Genomic DNA, 20,339 nt, shown 5'->3' with positions numbered 1-20,339 from the left:
ATAAACAGGATATCTCTGCAGACAAAATTGTTTAATATCTCATTAATTTGTTTGAAATGTAAGACTTAAAAAAACCCTTTAAAATAAAATATAGATCACAGCAGTGGGAAATATTAACAAAATCAGAGGTGGCTGGATGGAGTCACTGAAGCAGTAGGCATGAGTTTAAATGGACTCCAGAGGCTGGTAGAGGACAGGAAGGCCTGGAGGAACATTGTCCATGGGATCGTGATGGGTCGGACATGACTTCGCAATTAACAATAACAACAATAAAATGAGAAGTGATCAACATGACACCTATACAATAACTTCATAATGTCTGACACTAGCACAAAAGATTTGTGAAAATGTCATTATATACATGTCTTGAATCTTCATTTCAGTTATATTAAGGTTTGAAGGGAGTCACTCACCAGGTATTTCCAACCTTGTCCCTTTGAAATGCCTATATTTAATATCCTTTGCAAGTTTTTTTGTGGCTATCTTACCAATAGCCCAGAATTCATCATTATGAATGATGATGATGATGATGATTTATTTATTTATTTTTATTTTTATTTATTTATTTTTCAAATTTATATACCGCCTTATCTCCCTAAGGACTCAGGGCGGTTCACAGGCAGTTAAAATACATATAAATACAGATTAAAAAACAATTAAAAAACTTATTCTATTGCCCCAAATTTAAAATAATATAAATAATAAAAAACCCCTTAAAACCCATAACTTTAAAAACCTAATCCAGTCCCGCGCAGATAAATAAGTGTGTTTTAAGCTCGCGACGAAAGGTTCGGAGGTCCGGAAGTTGGCGAAGTCCTGGAGGGAGTTCGTTCCAGAGGGTGGGAGCCCCCACAGAGAAGGCCCTTCCCCTGGGTGTCGCCAGATGGCACTGCCTAGCTGACGGCACCCTGAGGAGTCCCTCTCTGTGAGAGCGCACGGGTCGGTGAGAGGTATTTGGTAGCAGTAGGCGGTCCCGTAAATAGCCCGGCCCTATGCCATGGAGCGCTTTAAAGATTGTCACCAGCACCTTGAAGCGCACCCGGAAGGCCACAGGTAGCCAGTGCAGTCTGCGCAGGATAGGTGTAACTCGGGAGCCACGAGGGGCTCCCTCTATCACCCGCGCAGCTGCATTCTGAACTAACTGGAGCCTCCGGATGCCCCTCAAGGGGAGCCCCATGTAGAGAGCATTGCAATAATCCAGGCGAGACGCCACGAGGGCGTGAGTGACCGTGCATAAGGCACCCCGGTCTAGAAAGGGGCGCAACTGGCGCACCAGGCGAACCTGGTGGAAAGCTCTCCTGGAGACGGCCGTCAAATGATCTTCAAAAGACAGCCGTTCATCCAGGAGAACGCCCAGATTGCGCACCCTCTCCATCGGGCCAGTGACTCGCCCCATCAGTCAGCCGAGGACCCAGCTGACTGTACCGGGATGCCGGCATCCACAGCCACTCTGTCTTGGAAGGATTGAGCTTGAGCCTGTTTCTCCCCATCCAGACCCGTACGGCTTCCAAACACCGGGACAGCACTTCGATAGCTTCATTGGGGTGGCCCGGTGTGGAGAAGTACAGCTGGGTGTCATCAGCGTACAGCTGGTACCTCACACCGAAGCCACTGATGATCTCACCCAGCGGCTTCATATAGATGTTGAACAGAAGGGGCGAGAGAATCGACCCCTGCGGCACCCAAGTGAGGCGCCGCGGGGTCGACCTCTGCCCCCCTGTCAACACCGTCTGTGACCGGTCGGAGAGATAGGAGGAGAACCACCGATAAACGGTGCCTCCCACTCCCAATCCCTCCAACCGGCGCAGCAGGATACCATGGTCGATGGTATCGAAAGCCGCTGAGAGGTCTAATAGGACCAGGACAGAGGAACAACCCCTATCCCTGGCCCTCCAGAGATCATCCACCAATGCGACCAAAGCCGTCTCCGTGCTGTAGCCGGGCCGGAAACCGGACTGGAACGGGTCTAGATAGACAGTTTCATCCAGGTGCAGGGGAAACTGATATGCCACCATACTCTCTACAACCTTCGCCGCGAAGCGAAGGTTGGAGACCGGACGATAATTACCTAAGACAGCCGGTCAGGAGGGCTTCTTGAGGAGGGGCCTCACCACCGCCTCTTTCAAGGCGGCCGGAAAGACTCCCTCCAACAAGGAGGCACTCGTAATCGCCTGGAGCCAGCCTCGTGTCACCTCCTGAGTGGCCAGCACCAGCCAGGAGGGGCACGGGTCCAGTAAACACGTGGTGGCATTCAGCCTACCCAACAACCTGTCCATGTCCTCGGGAGCCACAGGGTCAAACTCATCCCAGAAAATGTCACCAAGACCACCCTCAGACGCCTCATCTGAATCGTCGCAATTTTGGTCTAGACCGTCTCGAAGCTGAACGATTTTATCGTATAGATAACCGTTAAACTCCTCAGCACGTCCCTGCAACGGGTCATCCCGCTCCCCCTGGTGAATGATGATGATGATGATGATCAATTATGATGCATTCCTGAGGAAGTCATCATAATTGCTATAGCAAATCATAAAAATGTAGCCTTACCAAGGCATTATAAACTGGTATTAACACTTCATGTAATCTTGATTTTATCCCTCTGCTAATGCAGCCTAGAACTGTGTTGGCTTTTTTGGCAGCTGCAGCACATTGCTGGCTCATATTTAAGTGATTGTCCACTAGGACTCTCCAAGATCACTCTCACAGTTACTACTATTGAGCCAGGTACCACCTATACTATACTTGTTCATTTGCTTTTTCTTGCTTAAATGTGGAACCTTAACTTTTTTCACCACTGGATTTCATTTTTTAGATATCATCCAATATTATATGTTGTTCTTTCTCACTATTGACCACAGAAATTTCACAGAATGTGGTCTTTTACCAGACACTATGGAGTTCTCGGCGCCCTTGAGTTTGGTTGTTTTTTACCTGACTAGCTAATTCCAAATTATTTGTTTTACTGAAATATTGCTTGGAATTATTAGCAGACACAATAACGAAACTTGTAGAACTTTTATTTCGCCAGTGCAACCACAGGAAGAACTGAAAATAGTAAGATATTTTTCTTCTGCAAGATTTTTTGAACAGATCTTTGGCTTCTGTCCAGAAATTGAATAAGATTTACTGCATATGTAATATAGCCTTGAAACTTTCTCCCACACAATGTCAAACACATTTTTGTTTTCTAGGAATAGACATAACATGAAACTTTGTCCTTTGAAATTGAACGACATCAGATCTGGCTTTTTGACTATTTTATCCCTCCCAGCAAATACAATAAACTTAACAATAAATACCCAATGCTTATCAGAGGAACAAAATGGAGAGGCTGAAACATGATGAGCTCTTTTAGTTTCTAGCTGATAAAATTATTCTTGCAGGAATAATACTCGAGATATTAGGGCTTCCACAAAAATGACAGCTTTATTTTTCTCCTCTTGCTCTCAAAATCCCATTACATGTAAATCCGACTGATGACACTGAAATTCTAAGTCTACAATTTTGTTCTAAATGGTTTTATTATACATCATTAAATCAGTTATGGATGTCTCAACATACTTCCATGCTCTTCCAGCTGACATTCTGGTACTTAACTCTATTCTGAATGAACTATAGCTTTAATATCTTTTCAATACACCCAAAACTCTTTATGAAAACAGACATACTCCTCAATTCCTAAAGCTGTTGCCTTGGAGAGAAAATAGCAGAAAACTTTTTGAGTTCCAACCCAGGGATTTACAAACAATCCCACTTTGACAGCAAAACAGAAGATAATCACTATTTGTATTCCAGTAGTACTAATTAAACAGTTATCAAGATAAAACTCCAGAGAAAATGCTGAAATCCCTCTGACTGTAGCGTACACTTAATTGGAAGTACCTCCTTTTAAAATGAAGATGAAAGTGGATCTTGATCTCCATTCCCAATTCCCTAACATACTGCAGAAGACTTCCCTGGGAACGCTGATGGTAGAAAGCTCTCTTAGGGCTGTCACTTGACTGGGCCACTGTCAAACTTAGCCCAAGTACAAAATCCAGCCAGTTCTTTATTGCTTACACCATACAGACAGAATCTTGCCAGACTAAATTTATATTAGCTTTAATCTAATGGATATATCATGCAAAGTTCTATGGAATGGTTATCCTAAATCTCTTCTACTTCACATGACCCAGCTTGGGACTGTGCTGTCTCTTGTATCACCTCCCTTCTTGGAATATTTTACCTTCTTCCTGGGAACCTGATAACAGCAGTCTGTCAAATTTTATTTTTTTATTTATTTGTCCAGTACGTATTAGATAATACATATAAGCATGAATTGAATACATAAAGTGAATACAATTAAAGGGAACATTAGGACACGGACGGTAGGCACGCTGGTGCTCTTATGCACGCCCCTTACAGACCTCTTAGGAATGGGGTGAGGTCAACAATAGCCAGTCTAAGGTTAAAATTTTGGGGATTTTGGGATGAAACCACAGAGTCAGGTAGTGCATTCCAGGCATTGACCACTCTGTTGCTGAAGTCATATTTTCTGCAATCAAGTTTGGTGTGGTTTACCTTAAGTTTGTATCTATTGTGTGCTCGTATATTGTTGTGGTTGAAGCTGAAGTAGTCATTGACAGGTAGGACATTGTAGCAGATGATTTTATGAGCAATGCTTAGGTCATACTGAAGGCGGTATTACCTCTCCCTTGGTAGAAGCAGTCCATCACATTCCCTAAGCAACTCAGAACACAAGTACACAAAACCACAATATCACTTTGGTAAATCATGGTAGTTTCTTCAGCTTAATCAGTGAGGGAAGGGAGATCTGGGATAATCCCAGCAATTATTTTCTTATTCATATAGTCATGGTTTATAAGGGCAAGCATCCAGGAAGATCCATAACAATACCCTTCCCCGATCTTTGATATGTGCTTTTGAGAAAGAAAACAGTCTTATTTGGGAATAATAGTACAGAATCTTTTGACAGAAAGCAAGGATTTAGGCAAGCCAATTGGATAGATCCTCATTATATCTTCCACCAAAATAGCCTATTTGTTTTGAGTCACTAAATTTTGGAAGGAGGACTTCAGAAGGATCATGAGAACAATGAATACTAGGTTGTTACCTAATCTTAGTCTATGCTATTGATGCATTCTGAATTGCCTAGCAGTCTAGGATGGAATGATACCTAATACCTTTTTTTGCTTATTTTCTATCTTTGACATAAATCATTTTTAATATTGCTGGCTTTTATGAATATTATGCTAAATCCATTTGATTTTAGTTTAGCTTTTAATGGTAAAAAGTTTAATTCAAAATATTTGACTAGTAATCATACTTAGACTTACTTAGGAATAAGTAACATTACGAATCTAAAGAAATACCTTTCAGCTACAAAAAGCAATTCTGTTTACCTTGTGTTGAAATCACTAACATCTAACGTACAATGACTGTTTTATCCAATCCATTTTCATCCGTCATAAGCATAATACAGGCATGGAAGAAGGCAATGGCAAGCTACTTGCATACTGTCATAAGAGCAAGACATGTCCCATGAAATCACCAAGAGTCAAATTCAGCCTACAGAAGACTTTATCTTTCTTTGCCAGAGACCATATAAGGCATAAAAGACCTTATAAGGCATAAAAGACCATATAAGGCATAGTTGATATGACATTATTATGTCATTTCAACCAAAAAATTACTTTGAAAATTGTCCAGCCAGGAAGGCAGCAATGTTAGTAGGAAACATTAAGTCCTTGTACTGATGTCGTTCCAAGATGTAAGTTTTAGAAGTCATATTTTGGTTGGTAAGCAGCAGTACATTTAAAAAAAAAATATTTAGTTTCTAAGGGGAAAAACCCATAAAGGCATAGTACATTATCTCTAGTGTTCAAAACTTTAACTGCAGTTAGTTGCAAAAATGTAGTTAAGCCAGACAACTAAGAGACTTTAATTTCCCATAAAAGAAAAATATCTTCCACTGATTCCAACTGTTGTAATTTATACAGAGGGATTGTGTTGTTAGGGAAGCAAAGATGCACCAAAATAATATTCAACCATCTTGAATTCAAAATGACGCTCTTGTGTATATGTAAACAGTTCTTAAAAAATATTTTCCTATTTTTAATATGATGGTGGCAGAACAAAAAGGAAACTACCGGTATATGTTAGTATGGTCAGAAAAAGGTAGAAATCAGACACAAACAAAAACTTTTTTCTAGAGAATCATCCAATACTATACTTTTATTCCAAACTTATGTTGCTCTATAATTATTTTGCCTATTAGGAATGTTCTTCTATTACTATTGTATTTCCATTGTGTTTTGGTTTGTCTTTCCTTCCCAATGCCTTGCTCCCTTGTCATGTGTCTCTTTTGCTTTTTGCTCAATTTGGAGATGCAGTAAGGACTAACAAAAGGCACAGAAGAGAAAGCCAAACAATTTTATTTGATTCAGGTATGTCAGTTTCCATTTTCCAGCCATTAATTGATGCATAAACTTTTTAAAATGGTTGCATAGAATGCCACTGGATTCTATTGCAAGAAAGCAAATATGTTTTTCTTCTCTAAAAATTGCAGAAATCATTGTACCTAAACAAGCTATATCTCCTGGAAAATATTTTCAATTGTCCCCAAAACTCTTGAGATCTATTACAGAGTGGTGGTGGAGAATATAAGCCAAGCCTTATTGCCAAGAATCTCTGTGACCCTTGTGCTAAGTGGCGATATCTGTGGCTGTTTTAAGCAGAAGGAGCATTCGCTTCAGCCCTTCGTCTTTTTTGTGAAAAGCAGTAAGCAATGTTTTAAGATTGAATTTGCTTAAAGAATCTTCTACAAGTTAGCATCATATTACATGTACATGAATATTGATTTAGTTTTTAAAAGAAGGGAGAAGGCACAACTTCTTATACTAACCCACAATAGTTAAAAATAATTCTTAGCATCAAGGATGTTGGGTTTTTTGTTGAAAAATAAAACATTGTGAGCCATGTTGCATAGAGCTTCGCTGGCTGAGGGACTCTGGGAGTTGAAGTCCACAAGTCTTAAAGTGACCAAGGTTGGAGATCCCTGGCATAGAGCTAAGTATCTTAATCTGGAGGCTTAAAAGCAAGTATCATTCAGTTTCAAAGCAATCTGTGACATCACATGGAAGCCTAATGGTCTATCATTTCGGGTTGTATAGAACTTCAGATTTGATCTCCAAAAGGTGCTTCAGAGAATATGCAAATAGCAATGTAATATTTATCTGTTTACAACACCTAAACAGAACTGTGCTTTTCCCCAGAAGCCTACAGGAAAATATGCTGATGCTTGAAAGTATTGTACAGCCCTCCTAGCTATAATATTTTTTATCAGCATGTTTTCATCACATGGTATTGATTTAAAATTAGCATTATTTTTCAAAAAGTTAAATCACCTTTAGTAACATGGCATGAAATAAATTAGATAAAGCACATTGCAATTTGAATTTCTTACATTTTTGGAGTTGTGTGGCAATATCTCTGTATAATTAAATGCATTTCAGAAAACTTAATAAAATGTAAATAAATAAACAGCAAGTAAGTAAGTCATCTAAGATCTCCTTTCTTAATTAAGTAGCTGAGAGGGATAAATTGCTGTTTGGTCAGAGAAAGCAGTCTTGAAGAAGTAAGGAAGTGTTTGAGCCCAATTATTTATGCTGACAGATTTGTCTTTTGCAGTCAGTATGCATTGAACACTTACCAAAAGCTGTCCTGCAAAACAGATGAAAAGAATGAATGAGAGTACCAGAAAGGCAGTTCCAAAGGAGATTCCAAGTATAGATTTTCTGGAAAACAAGAAAAAAGGGGCTTTTTTCACAGAAACCAATTCCGTGTAAAAGTAACACAAATGATGGTTGTTTTCTTTACCTTGGCCACATCCCTCAACGAAAGTGACTATAATGAAGTAGGGACTCATTTGAACTTCCAAAGGGGCATATGCTGATGAGATTTTAAAAATATCATTGCCTCGAGATCTTAAAACATCCCAGACCCTTTTCTCCTGAGGTAGTGATTCACTAGAGAAAAAGGAGTTTTGAGTTTAGTTTAAGACTAGGGAAGGCAACATGAAGGAGTGTACCATACCCTCCTCACATGCAGGACTCTTTCAATATTCAAATTAGTTTCCCTCCCCAACTTGGGAACATGGCTATCACTATCATATTTGGTGCAGATCAAGTCCTGAGAGAAGTAGAGACTTTCTTTAATTTATGCACATATTATATTTCTTAAATACGATAATAAATGAAGAACAACTCTTCCCTCAACCAATGCCTAGATGTTTTTAAAAGGGAGAGCTGAAAAATATAGTTCTAAAAATTCCATTTGTTCCTATAATAACCAAATCTTTCCTGATGTAAAAACGGTTTTTTCCATTAGTCCAGAAGAAGGAAGGTAATATAATCACTCTCCCACAGCCCCACCCACCAGATCTGTTGCTGTCATGGGGAAAACCAGAGGCAGGAGTTTTAGATATGTTCACCATCTTGAGAAGACACCCCCCTCCCCAAAAGAAGTGAGATAAAATTACTGATGTTGTTGGATTTACATAACAATTCTGTTGATGTTCCATTCCATAGTGGTCAATTGTTCATTTCAGAAATTCAGTATTACTGGTAAATGCTTATTTTTGTCTTTAATTATATTGTATGTGTATGAAAAAGAAATTCAGGGATAAATTCTTGTAGGAAAATTACAGAGAGCTAATTTTCATCTTTAAGAGCATTAGATTAAGTTTGATAATTTCCGAGTCTGTTCTTTTCCATTTTGAAAGTACATTCATAAAACTTTCAAAAGATTTCAATTAGAGCAGAGGTTTGGAACACATAAGAGTTTCATTGTTAAAACATTTTTTTTCTAATATAAACATTTGCAGTAGCTCTCCATTCTATCAGGTGCAACAAAAAAAAAGCCTTCATATAAATGAGTGGCATAAAAATAAGAGAGGAAGTGAGAGAGAGAAAGAGCTTGTGGAGTGTCATTTGCTTTCAAACAATCAGAGCACTAAGTGTTGACTTTTTGAAATTCAATGTGCTGAAAATCCTGCTTCAACCTTCAACTCAATACCCTGAAAGTTTCCTATGTAGAAAATAATAAATTAAATTATGAAAGGATTGTTCAGTTTCATGTTTAAAATGATTTTTTGCTTTCACCTAGAAATAAAGCTAGTTAGTTGTAAAATAGGGAAAATATACAATGGGATGATCCACTGCCCAATAGAGTCAGAATCAAATATCACTGTATATAAGATCTTGTTAATGTCAATGAATAATCATCAATAGGTTCAATAATTTTGATAAAATTTTGGTAAAACTTTTGATAAAAGAGAGTTCCTGAAAAAAATTCCTAGAATATTTCACCATCATTCAATTTTCCTAATATAGGTCCATAAGTATTTTAGTGATGAGCCACCCAGAGTTGCTGAGAGTCAGGAAATATATAAAATAAACAAAATATTTCAGAATCTTCTGAACTTCTGAAGTGAATATAAGTTTGACAGTGCAGTGAATCCATTCCTTGATGAGACTTTAGGGACATTTTTTCCCATAAAGTCCCAGTAGCAATTAGCAAAAAGAAAGAATTGTGAACATTAAGATACTGAGAAAGTAAATTGGTGAAAGATGCCATAAGTGAATATAGTAGAAGACATCACCGAACTAACTTTGTCTGATATTGAGAAACTACAACCTGTTCACCAGAGCTCAAATTTGAATCAAACTAATTTTTATGTTTCCTTGCCTTGCTGCCAGTAATTAACCTGGGAGGCTAGAAGTATTTGCAAGAAGCCTGAACTCCGAAGAATAACAAGAACAATGAAAAGTATGTAAAATTGCAACATTATTTAAAACATTTTGTTTCCTTGCTTGTTTGCTTGTCTATAGAACTTTTGGCAGTACTACCTTGCTGTTCAGCCAAAAAGACTTCCAGAATTATTGTTACAGGGTTATAGTTGGAACTGGCCTTTCAGCAGGTTTTAGAATGAATTTGTAAGATATTAACTTTAATAGTAACAATATTAATATAAATATCCAAAAACAAAGGTGCAAAACCCATAGATTATGACTAGATCTGCTGACTGAATCAGCAGCAACATCTTTTAGCTGCACAGCAGCTGAAGAGGCACAAGATTAACATCTATGGAGATTCTCAGTCATTCATAGTTGTCCCAAAAGTGCTTTTCAAAAGGCAGCTGGAGTTTGTTTTTTTCTTGAAGACGTTTCGCTTCTCATCCAAGAAGCTTCTTCAGCTCTGACCAAATGGGATATACAAGATTATAAATCTTGCCATCTATTTGGTCAGAACTGAACAATCTCATTTTTTTTTAATCAAGAAAAAAAACCCTGTCCAATTGCCTTTTGAAAAAGCACTTTTGAAACACAAGGTTAATAATATCACATGCCCACCAATTGGAAGTGGAAAAAGGGAAGTGCTACATCTTTGCTGAAGTTGTTAAAAAAAATATCCAAGGGAGTAAATGGTCAGGATGTCTCTGATAGCCTTGCTTGCACCAAATCTAATTGTGATCAAGTCATGGCCACAATGGCTTGCATAATTTTCCTTTTGAAGAAAGACAAACTGAGAAAGAAGAAGTAACAAAGGAAGGTGGTGGTGGTGGAAAAGACAAAATAGACATAAAGTAGAGTGTATCTTTTTTAAAAAAAAACCTGCCAGTATGATGGGATTATAGACAGGTCTAATTCAGTCTAAAAGAGGTTCCATGGATATAAGCAAAGAACAGCAGTGGTAGGTTGCCCCCGGTTCGGACTGGTTTTTGCAAACCAGTAGTAAAACTGGGGGTAGACTCCGCCCACCGACCCCAACATCATCAGGAGCCGCAAGCGCGGCGAGCGAAGCAAGTGCATGAGATCCTGCTGAGAACTGGAAGTAAAGGTAAGTAGAACCCACCCCTGAAGAACAGTATACATCACTCACTTACTTTGGTAGCACTAGAATCTGCACAAGAAAAATGCAGAAGAATATAAGACAGGCACAGGTTACATAGTACTTGAATGCAGGAAGGGTTGTTGCTCTATACTAAAAGAAAATGAGAGATTATAAAGAAAATCAAAATATTTCCTTGTTAAAAATGACTACAAGTAAATTATAACATCTATTGGATTTTAAAATATTTACTGATACGAGGGTATCCTTTATCTAGATAACTTTATGGCTTTAAACAAAAACTTTGGAAGAATTAAAAGATGATGGTTAATCAACAATTATTAACCATGATAGTTAAATTAAACTTCAATATCCAGAGGACACATAATTGAAAATTATAACTGCTGAAATCCAGGAGGGAAGAGCCATCCATAACAAATCCTGAACAAGTTCCATGCCTTTGATGACCTCTATCAATTAATTCACTGTGATTGATGACAAGCCACATTGGTATGGTGAACCTGAGCCAACCATATCTTTTTCAAAGCATCAATAAGCATTATGAAGCTTTTTTATTAATTACATTTTCTATATTGACAAAGTTTAAAAATGTTCCACAGAAATGAAACTCTCATAAATTGTTCATTTTGGGATACATGCTGTTTGAATTACGGAACAACTTCTACAGACAACCATATTGAAATGCATAACAGCAGCAAAAGTACTGCCATGGATTGCAGTACAGGAATTTTTCAATCAATTGTACCTTGATCTTTCAGGAAAAAAAGCAGGTTTAATGGGTTCATAGGATCTATTAACCTCCCACACATGAAAATGAGTAACACAAATTGATTTTGAAACTCTGGGATGATTATTCCTATTCCTGAATAAACCAAGATACTTTAGATGAATTGTTAATAAGGACTGACGACAACTGTATCATAGGTGGCTGTCATTCAATCACTGATGTCATTCAGCTCATTTCTGAAAGAGGGTCAGTACCTATTAATAATCAACATGATACTAAATATTTTGATTTTCTAGATTTATTGGACTTCTCTAAAAGCTGTTATAGCATTAAAATCATTCAACTTCAGTTACTTTGATTAATTAGATCTTTTTTTTGCAAAATTCTGACTTAAGTAATAGATATATTAAATTGAAGAGTATGAAGGAAATCCATCATTTTCTGATAGCCAGGAAATATAGCCAAAGTTTCACCTCTTCCCATTTGATTTCTGGTTTTTTTCTGTAATTTTCCCCCATGTGCAAACCCAAATTTATGCAACTCTATATCAAAGATGAAACTATATATATATATATATATATATATATATATATATATATATATATATATATATATATATATATATATATATATATATATATATATATATATATATACATATAAAAAAGAATCTAATCTCCCACAACTAAGTTACATCCTTTTTTCTTATTGACTAGAGAATTTGGGAAATATATGTAAAATAGAATTTATAATTTAAATACAACTCACTTCTTTTTCTAAGATTTTATTGTAGAAAAGCAATGATATTCTTTGAATATCCTCAGATTTAAGCCACTGCCTAGAAAAGAAAAAGAACCATAACAGCATTATACATAAGCTGCTAATATTTTTTTCTGGAGACTTAGATAAGAAAAAATAAACCTGGTTCAAAAAGGAAATCAAACAGTTGGATGTGTTTATGTAATAGAAATATACTAGTTCAATAGCAATTTCTCTTCTTTAGGGGAGGCAGTGAATAGGAACCATAGATCTCCATCTATCTACATTGTCCAGGCTTCTAAAATGGTACCAGTCTAAAAATGTAATGTAGGGATGATTTCTAAAGTTGGTGGCAGTTTTAGACTGCCAACCTTGTGAATAAGGGCTGAATAATGTATTGTAATAAGAAGCATTTAACTTAGCATCAATAATTAATTTTTATACATAAATTTCATAATCTACATCAGGGGTGTCAAACTCACGTCTTCACAGCATTGGTCACATGACGTATCGGGAGTTTTTTTCCCTCCTTCACTAAACCGGGCATGGGCATGGCCAGCACATGATGCATCTGGCCCATGGGCCGGGTATTTGACAGCTCTGATCTACATAGAGGCTCGCAACTCAAAATAACTTATTGTATCCACAGTTCCATGTGACAATAAGTACCCTAGAATTCTGCTAAAGGAAGGGAAGGAATGTAAATATAACTTGGTGCAGGTTTCAGAGCTAATGTGATCAGAATAGATATGCAGTTCTTCTCATCTAATTTTGAATAAAATGTTGCTGGACTAAATTCCAGTGGATCAATAAAATATTGATTTCTTGTCCAACAGACAGTTAAGTCATAGAACAGCTTATATTTTTCTATTCTGTGTTATCATATAATCTGGGAAGAAAAGTAACAGTCAGATTCCTATCTTGAAATAGGCTCCTCCAACTCCAGTTCAAAAAATTCTGCCTTCAGATTTCTCAAGGGGCTTCAATGCTTACTTCCATAATATGAACAGCAGTTGTACAAACAACAACTTTGTGGGCAAACATACTTTTGAGCATTTATTCCATCAATTGCTTGAATCATCCTTTCATTTAATTCCTCTTCAAATTTTTTCTTCTGAGATTTTGTTCTGCAGAGATAAAGTAAAGGAATGAAGTTAGCATCCTGAAGGATGAAATTTAAATAAAATTCAGGTAATTCTGAATAACTGTTCAAAATTGCTATGGCTTTGGAAAAAGTTATTTATTACATATCTTCAGAATTGTAACTGTCACACACCCCTTGCGGTTTCAGGATTGCACTTTGGGCATTTGTCAACCAGCTTCCATTTACAACTGTTTGCGGTGTCTGCAGTCACATGATCACATTTTTCTTATTTTTTCCTGCAAAAAGCACCGATTGGGTTAGCTGGATTTTGATTATGCGATTCGTTAACGACTACGGTGACTCAAGTTATCATAGAGAGTCATAAAATTGAGTCCAGCCCCATGGTGACTTGACTTAAAACCACAAAGACTTATGGCCAAATTTTTAGGCTATACTGTGGTCATAAATTGAGGACTACCTGTAGCCCTGGTGGTATAGTGGTTAAAGTTTTGCAGGAAAACTGCCCACAGCCTGAGTTCAATCCTGACTCAGCAAATAATGCTTACATTCGAAACTGCCCAGTGAGTGCAATATAAAACGCTATGGGGCGGTATATAAACCTAAATGCTATTGCTTACCTATATGGCATTCATTAGGGCAAACAAAATAAAAGCAATGAGAAAAGCAGAAATAAGGCCAATATATTCCTATTCCTATTTCCTGTAGCAGGCCAGCACAAATTTACACATATTGCAATGATCTGTACTTGATATCAACTTTTCATTTTACAATATAATGTTAAATATTGCTGATGTGACTGTACACTTACATAGTGTACACCTATTTTTATTTCAGTCAAAAAGAGCTGCTTGATAAGAATATAAATTTAAATACTGGATTTTAATAATTAGACTCAATGGCTTTAGCAATGTTATAAAGGAACCTCAAATGAAGTGATATAATTATACATTTTGTTTCCAATGAACTTGGAAAATTTCCTTGTTGTTTCTATAACATCATGGAATACAAAACTTGGTATAATATATCTAATTTTATACCTCTTTGTCATGTGGGACAAAATGGTCAGGATTGGCCTAGTTAAAACTTGAATGGGAGACTATCGAAGAATTTCAAGCTGCGAGTTAGATAGGGAACTTGAACAAAGCTCTTGAGAAAAGGCAGTAGAAAACCACCTGGCATATTCTAGATAACTAGCTTGACTTAAAGCTATCACAGTTCTAGCAGATGTATTTCTATTGAGCTATAGATGTTAACACATCATTTCACAATGAGTTGAGAAAAGATTAAATACATTTTTACAATTGAAGGAACAAAGAATGTCAACAAAGCTAAAGGATGATTAGCTGCTGCTCGGGGTGGAATGGGGGCAGGGCTATCAATAATCAGGGCTCAATAGGCTATGTGCAGATATATAATCCATATATATGTGTGACTCCCGAAGACCATGATGAAGACATTATTGGGTTGCAGTACAGAGAATGCTACCTTTTATGAGCTTCCTTCCTTCTTAACAATTCTCATTTCTAATTTTTACTAGAGAAATAGTATGCTAATCCTATTGTAATTTTAGTGGGAAATCTCTTAACACTTATTGATTGGGCTCGTATGTGCTCTTGAAATATTCAAATGCTTAAGGACAAAAGCCTAGCTTCTTTGAAGAAGAGAAAATGTTAGTTTCTGAAACTAAAATTTCAGATAGGATTTAAGACAGGGGTGAAATCTAGCAGGTTGTGACAAGTTCTGAAGAACTGGTAGCAGAAATTTTGAGTAGCCTGGAGAACCATCAAATGCCACCTCTGGCTGGCCCCAGAGCAAGGTGGGAATGGAGATTTTGCAATATCCTTCCCCCAGGAGTGGGGAGGGAATGGGGATTTTGTAGTATCCTTCTCCTGGAGTGGGGTAGAAATGGAGATTTAGCAATATCCTTCCCCTGCCACGCCCACCAAGCCATGCCCACCAAGCAACACCACACCCAACAGGCCACACCCACAGAACCGGTAGTAAAAAAATTTGAATTTCACCACTGATCTAAGGACTAAGCAAAATCAGTCGCCAGGGACAAAGAAGCTAAAGAAAAAGCTTCAGAGCAGAGTGAAAAAGGGGCATGAGAAATAGAACAGAGAAGACTACTCAGAAAGAAAGAACGTTAAAGAATTTGAGAATATTTAAGATCAGAAGCCACAGAAGGGAAGGAGAAGAAAATCTAGCAAGGCTGATTAACAGATAAATAAATAAAGTACTGATCTGAAAAGCAGAATTAACTATGGTTGATGAAGAGATGGGGAAGATAAATGTGAAGCAACGAGGAGGACTAAAGAAAATAAAACCTATAAACTGTAGTGAATAGAAGGAGGTGGTCTGACAAAGAAAGTAGCTACAGAACACAGAATTACCAACTATAGTTTTAGAGTAATTATTAAAAAGAGATATCCTATAGCATTAACACCATCATTACAATTCAACACCTTGTCTGAATTTCACATGTTAAACTATATGGTACACAGTTTTAAGGCTTTTAAAAGTCACATCAATAACATTTTGACAAGATTTCAAAATAATTTCAAAATAATTATTATAATTACTCAGACTAGAACTTAACTTTTTGTTTTGCTGATGATTTCATTCTACCAACAAATTCCTATTAATAAAAATACCTAACATATTTCTATCTTGCCTAAATTAAGCTGATGAGGTTTTATAATATTTGAATTATTTCATTTATCCTCTTACCTTAACAGTTATGCAAAATTATCATGGCTATTAAAAAAATATGCTTGTGTAGAATTACTGGGTAAACTAGCATGGTTTTCCATGATACTGAGGTCTTTACAAGTTACACATACCTTTCTCTACAACGCTGGAAATTATACTGACCCATAGGCATGTCCTAAGAGAGAGTAACAGAAAGTATCATCCAGATATATAGAACTATAAAATAGTTATTGGATTCAATGTACAAGATTGCTCTATAATGCAAACTGTTTTTCCTTTTTATATAAGTTTATTAAAAAAATTAAAGTAAGATTAAAAACTAATAAGAATTAATATTTAGAATACAGAAAAAGAAGCAGAAAAAAGAAAAGGACAAAGCCAAAAGTGCAGGAAAGAAAGAAAATCTAAAAACAAGTAGCTTCTAATGTTCTTTTTATATTTCTTGTTAAATGTCTATTAGGGTATTCCAATCAGCATGCAAGCTATTTGTCAATGAACACTTTTTCCATTCCCAGTTTAAAATAGAGATTCTTAATTCTTAATAGAGATTTCTTTTTTTGTCCTCTTGTTTGATGTTGAAAGTTTGCATTTAAGTCAGTCCTTGCATGAACAGACTTCGAATTTATGTTTAACATAACATAACATCAGAGTTGGAAGGGACCTTGGAGGCCTTCTAGTCCAACCCCCTGCCCAGGCAGGAAACCCTACACCATCTCAGTCAGATGGTTATCCAACATTTTCTTAAAAATTTCCAGTGTTGGAGCATTCACAACTTCTGCAGGCAAGTCGTTCCACTGATTAATTGTTCTAACTGTCAGGAAATTTCTCCTTAGTTCTAAGTTGCTTCTTTCCTTGATCAGTTTCCACCCATTGCTTCTTGTTCTACCCTCAGGTGCTCTGGAGAACAGCCCAAATCCCACTTCTCTGTGGCAGCCCCTGAGATATTGGAACACTGCTATCATGTCTCCCCTAGTCCTTCTTTTTGTTAAACTAGACATACCCAGTTCCTGCAACCGTTCTTCATATGTTTTATCCTCCAGTCCCCTAATCATCTTTGTTGCTCTTCTCTGCACTCTTTCTAGAGTCTCAACATCTTTTTTACATCGTGGCGACCAAAACTGGATGCAATATTCCAAGTGTGGCCTTACCAAGGCATTATAAAGTGGTACTAGCACTTCACGTGATCTTGATTCTATCCCTCTGTTTATGCAGCCCAGAACTGTGTTGGCTTTTTTAACAGCTGCTGCACACTGCTGGCTCATATCTAGATGGTTATCCACTAGGACTCCAAGATCCCTCTCACAGGTACTACTATTGAGCAAGGTACCACATATACGGTACTGGTGCATTTTGTTTTTTTGGCCTAAATGTAGAACCTTACTTTTTTGGCCTAAATGTAGAACCTTATGTTTCTTGAAGTACAAGTTCACAATAAACAATTCTCTTCTTAAAAGCCTTTTCATCTCCTATATTATTGTATTCCTTCATTTTCCCATTAAATAGCAGCATGCTGACTTTTCTTGATCTTGCACTTAACATCTCTTGTAGTGTGTCACAGAATTCCTCAAGGTCTTTCTCTTCTCTAGTTGTAGTAAATGCATATACAAGTGCATTTGCATAATGTAGCCAGGTAAAAATAATTAGCTACCTCATTTTGAAATTCATTGCCATTTCATCATTCACAGGAATTCCAGCCCTGAATTTAAGCAACTGAATTAAATTGGCCCACTGTGATCCATTTAAGTTCACTTATTCCTATGACATCCAATTTGCTAACTTTTAGAGCTTGCTTTGCTACTGCTTTGACAATTTCAAGTTTTCTTTGATTGACGATTCTCACATTCCATGTTCTGACTGTGTGTCACTATACAGCAAAGAACATCTATTTCAATACTGGCACAAACATTAATCAGAGTTCTTTGTAGCTTTGCTCTGGTCCTGTCACCATCTCCAGATCTACTTGATGAATTTCTGTGCTCTTTCTAAGTAATACCATGTTTCCCCGAAAATAAGACCCTGTCTTATATTTTTTTTTGAACCCTGAAATAAGTGCTTGGCCTTATTGCCATGCACTCAAAAGCCCAATTCGGCTTATTATCAGGGGATGTCATATTTTGGGGAAAACAGGGTAGAGAAATACCACCCAACCTGGAGAGGAGAGGGGTTCATCAGCTGGGACCAAATAACATTGCAATATTGTAACCATTTCATTTAATTTTCTTGGCAATAGCTATGAAATTCCCTTGCCCTTGCCTTCTTCTGGCTCCACTTTTGACATTACTAGCAGGAATAACTCTACAGGATCTCACACAATCAGCAACATTCTTATGCTCAGTGAAACAATTGAACCCTCCCACCATATAAGGTAATAATTTCCTAGGAGGAGTCTTAAACAGATATTACGTTTTATTCCATGTTTTGAAATTATGCAGTACTGGCATTATAATGGGAACTGAGAATACGGTAGTCCCTGACTTACAATCATTTACTTATTGCTTGGTGATTGCTCAGATCTATGAAGAACATACACACACACCCGCCGAGGTACTTATGATATGGTTCTGATATTCTGACGTGGGATTTGGCAACTGGCCCACATTTTTGGTTGTTTGCAGCATCCCGTAGTCACATGACCGTGTTTTATGACTGTTTGATGAGAACAGGTATTTCCTTCAAGTTTTTGGCAAAAATGCCCTATAGCAAACAATGGGTTCACTTTACAACAGCTGCATTTGCTTAATGATCACCACAAAAAAGACTTATAGAATCAGGTCACTCATGTAGGTGATTGCTTTACAACAATCACAATCTATTATCGTAACGGGCAAGCTCTATTATAGTTGTAAGTTGAGGACTACGTGTGGTGGTTTTTAAATTTTCTGCATAAGTAGAAGTAAGTAGAAGTAAACTAAGTCTATGACAGCTAGAAAAGCACTAACACAGGAGTCAAATACTTTACAGAAACTTGGCCTCTCCAGGCCTAGGCACTATTTAGTCAATTATTTATTCATTATAATTCTAATACATTTAACAATGGCAGTTCTCCATCTAATTTTCTGCAGGTAGTATATAGCATTATTTCGGTAATGTAATATTATCTGAAGAAACAATGCGCAATTCTGAAGTTTATTAATTTAATGAAGGATAACAATGCTAAAAGGCTGGTGGATTATTCTTAGGTGGACCCCAAAAAATCAGGTTAATTAGTGTGTCCCCACCCTGCAAAAAAAGATATTTTAGCTATTTAAAAATATACAGAAGCCGATACCATGGTGCTGATCTTGCCATTTTCAGTAATCATACTGTCCCGATGGTGCAAATGAGCAAATGGCTTAGCTGCTCCCCAAGATTCCAAGTATCTAGTCATACGAACAGAGGCTCTCATTTTAGCTCCTTCTAGGGTATTTCGGGGTCGGAAATGATGTTGTGGGCTTCGTTTTTCTTCCTAATTTGAAAATAAGTACAAAAGAGACAAAAGGGTGAAATCAGCATTGAACACTTTCCTAGAAAACTAAATTTTTAGCCCAGGGTTCTATTCAATATTTTTCAGTATTAATTCCCCACTTTTCAGAACTATTCCAGTCAAACCTTCGTCACTGACTGCTTGTAGATTATCAAACATAAACACTTCGCTACAGAAGAAAAACAACATTACTTACCTTAGGATTGATTATAAAGAAGGTTTTCACGTTATGTTCCTTGAGGTATGGATCCCTTGCATCACCATCCCCTTCTTCCACTTTGTACGCTCCATTCAAGTGTGCCAAGGTGACTGAAGTAATGTGAACACGGCTGAAATTATGGTTTATTTTAAAGTGACCATTATACAACATTAAGAAAGTAGCATTTATTTTCCTTTTAGTTATAGCTGAGAATTATTTCCTCAAGACTTAGATACATAACTACATAAGGAATGAGTAATAAGTAATGGAAATATAGTAAATAACTCAAACTGAGATTTGATTCCAATGATGAGAGACTGTAACTAAGGCATGCCGCTCTGTGTGTCAGTGGTGGAAGCATTTGAGTGGATTCTTTTTATGGGACATACAATGCTGGCTTGTTAAGGAAAAGACTCAGAAACTTTTCTCATGTATATCATTTTAATTTGGTAAAAATGTGATT

At 37.0% G+C, this 20,339-nt stretch overlaps 1 protein-coding gene across 6 annotated transcripts in view; it reads right to left on the bottom strand.

Moving 5' to 3' along the window:
• Positions 1-20,339, bottom strand: part of ADCY2 (adenylate cyclase 2) — a 147,080-nt gene that overhangs the window by 32,965 nt on the left and 93,776 nt on the right. For all 6 annotated transcript variants that reach the window (XR_009154471.1, XM_058177458.1, XM_058177456.1 and 3 more), the window contains 7 exons: positions 19,874-20,006; positions 19,483-19,659; positions 16,346-16,389; positions 13,444-13,524; positions 12,407-12,476; positions 10,946-11,043; positions 7,712-7,796 (listed from right to left, as the gene is read on the bottom strand). Coding sequence is in view for 5 of the 6 variants with exons in the window: in XM_058177458.1 (XP_058033441.1) it covers positions 7,712-7,796; positions 10,946-11,043; positions 12,407-12,476; positions 13,444-13,524; positions 16,346-16,389; positions 19,483-19,659; positions 19,874-20,006 (688 nt within the window). In the remaining variant the exon portion in view is untranslated. The remainder of the gene's footprint in view (positions 1-7,711; positions 7,797-10,945; positions 11,044-12,406; positions 12,477-13,443; positions 13,525-16,345; positions 16,390-19,482; positions 19,660-19,873; positions 20,007-20,339) is intronic.

This window comes from Ahaetulla prasina, chromosome 3, assembly GCF_028640845.1.
Source record: "Ahaetulla prasina isolate Xishuangbanna chromosome 3, ASM2864084v1, whole genome shotgun sequence".
NCBI lineage: Eukaryota > Metazoa > Chordata > Lepidosauria > Squamata > Colubridae > Ahaetulla > Ahaetulla prasina.
This window is presented reverse-complemented; position numbering and strand designations above follow the sequence as displayed.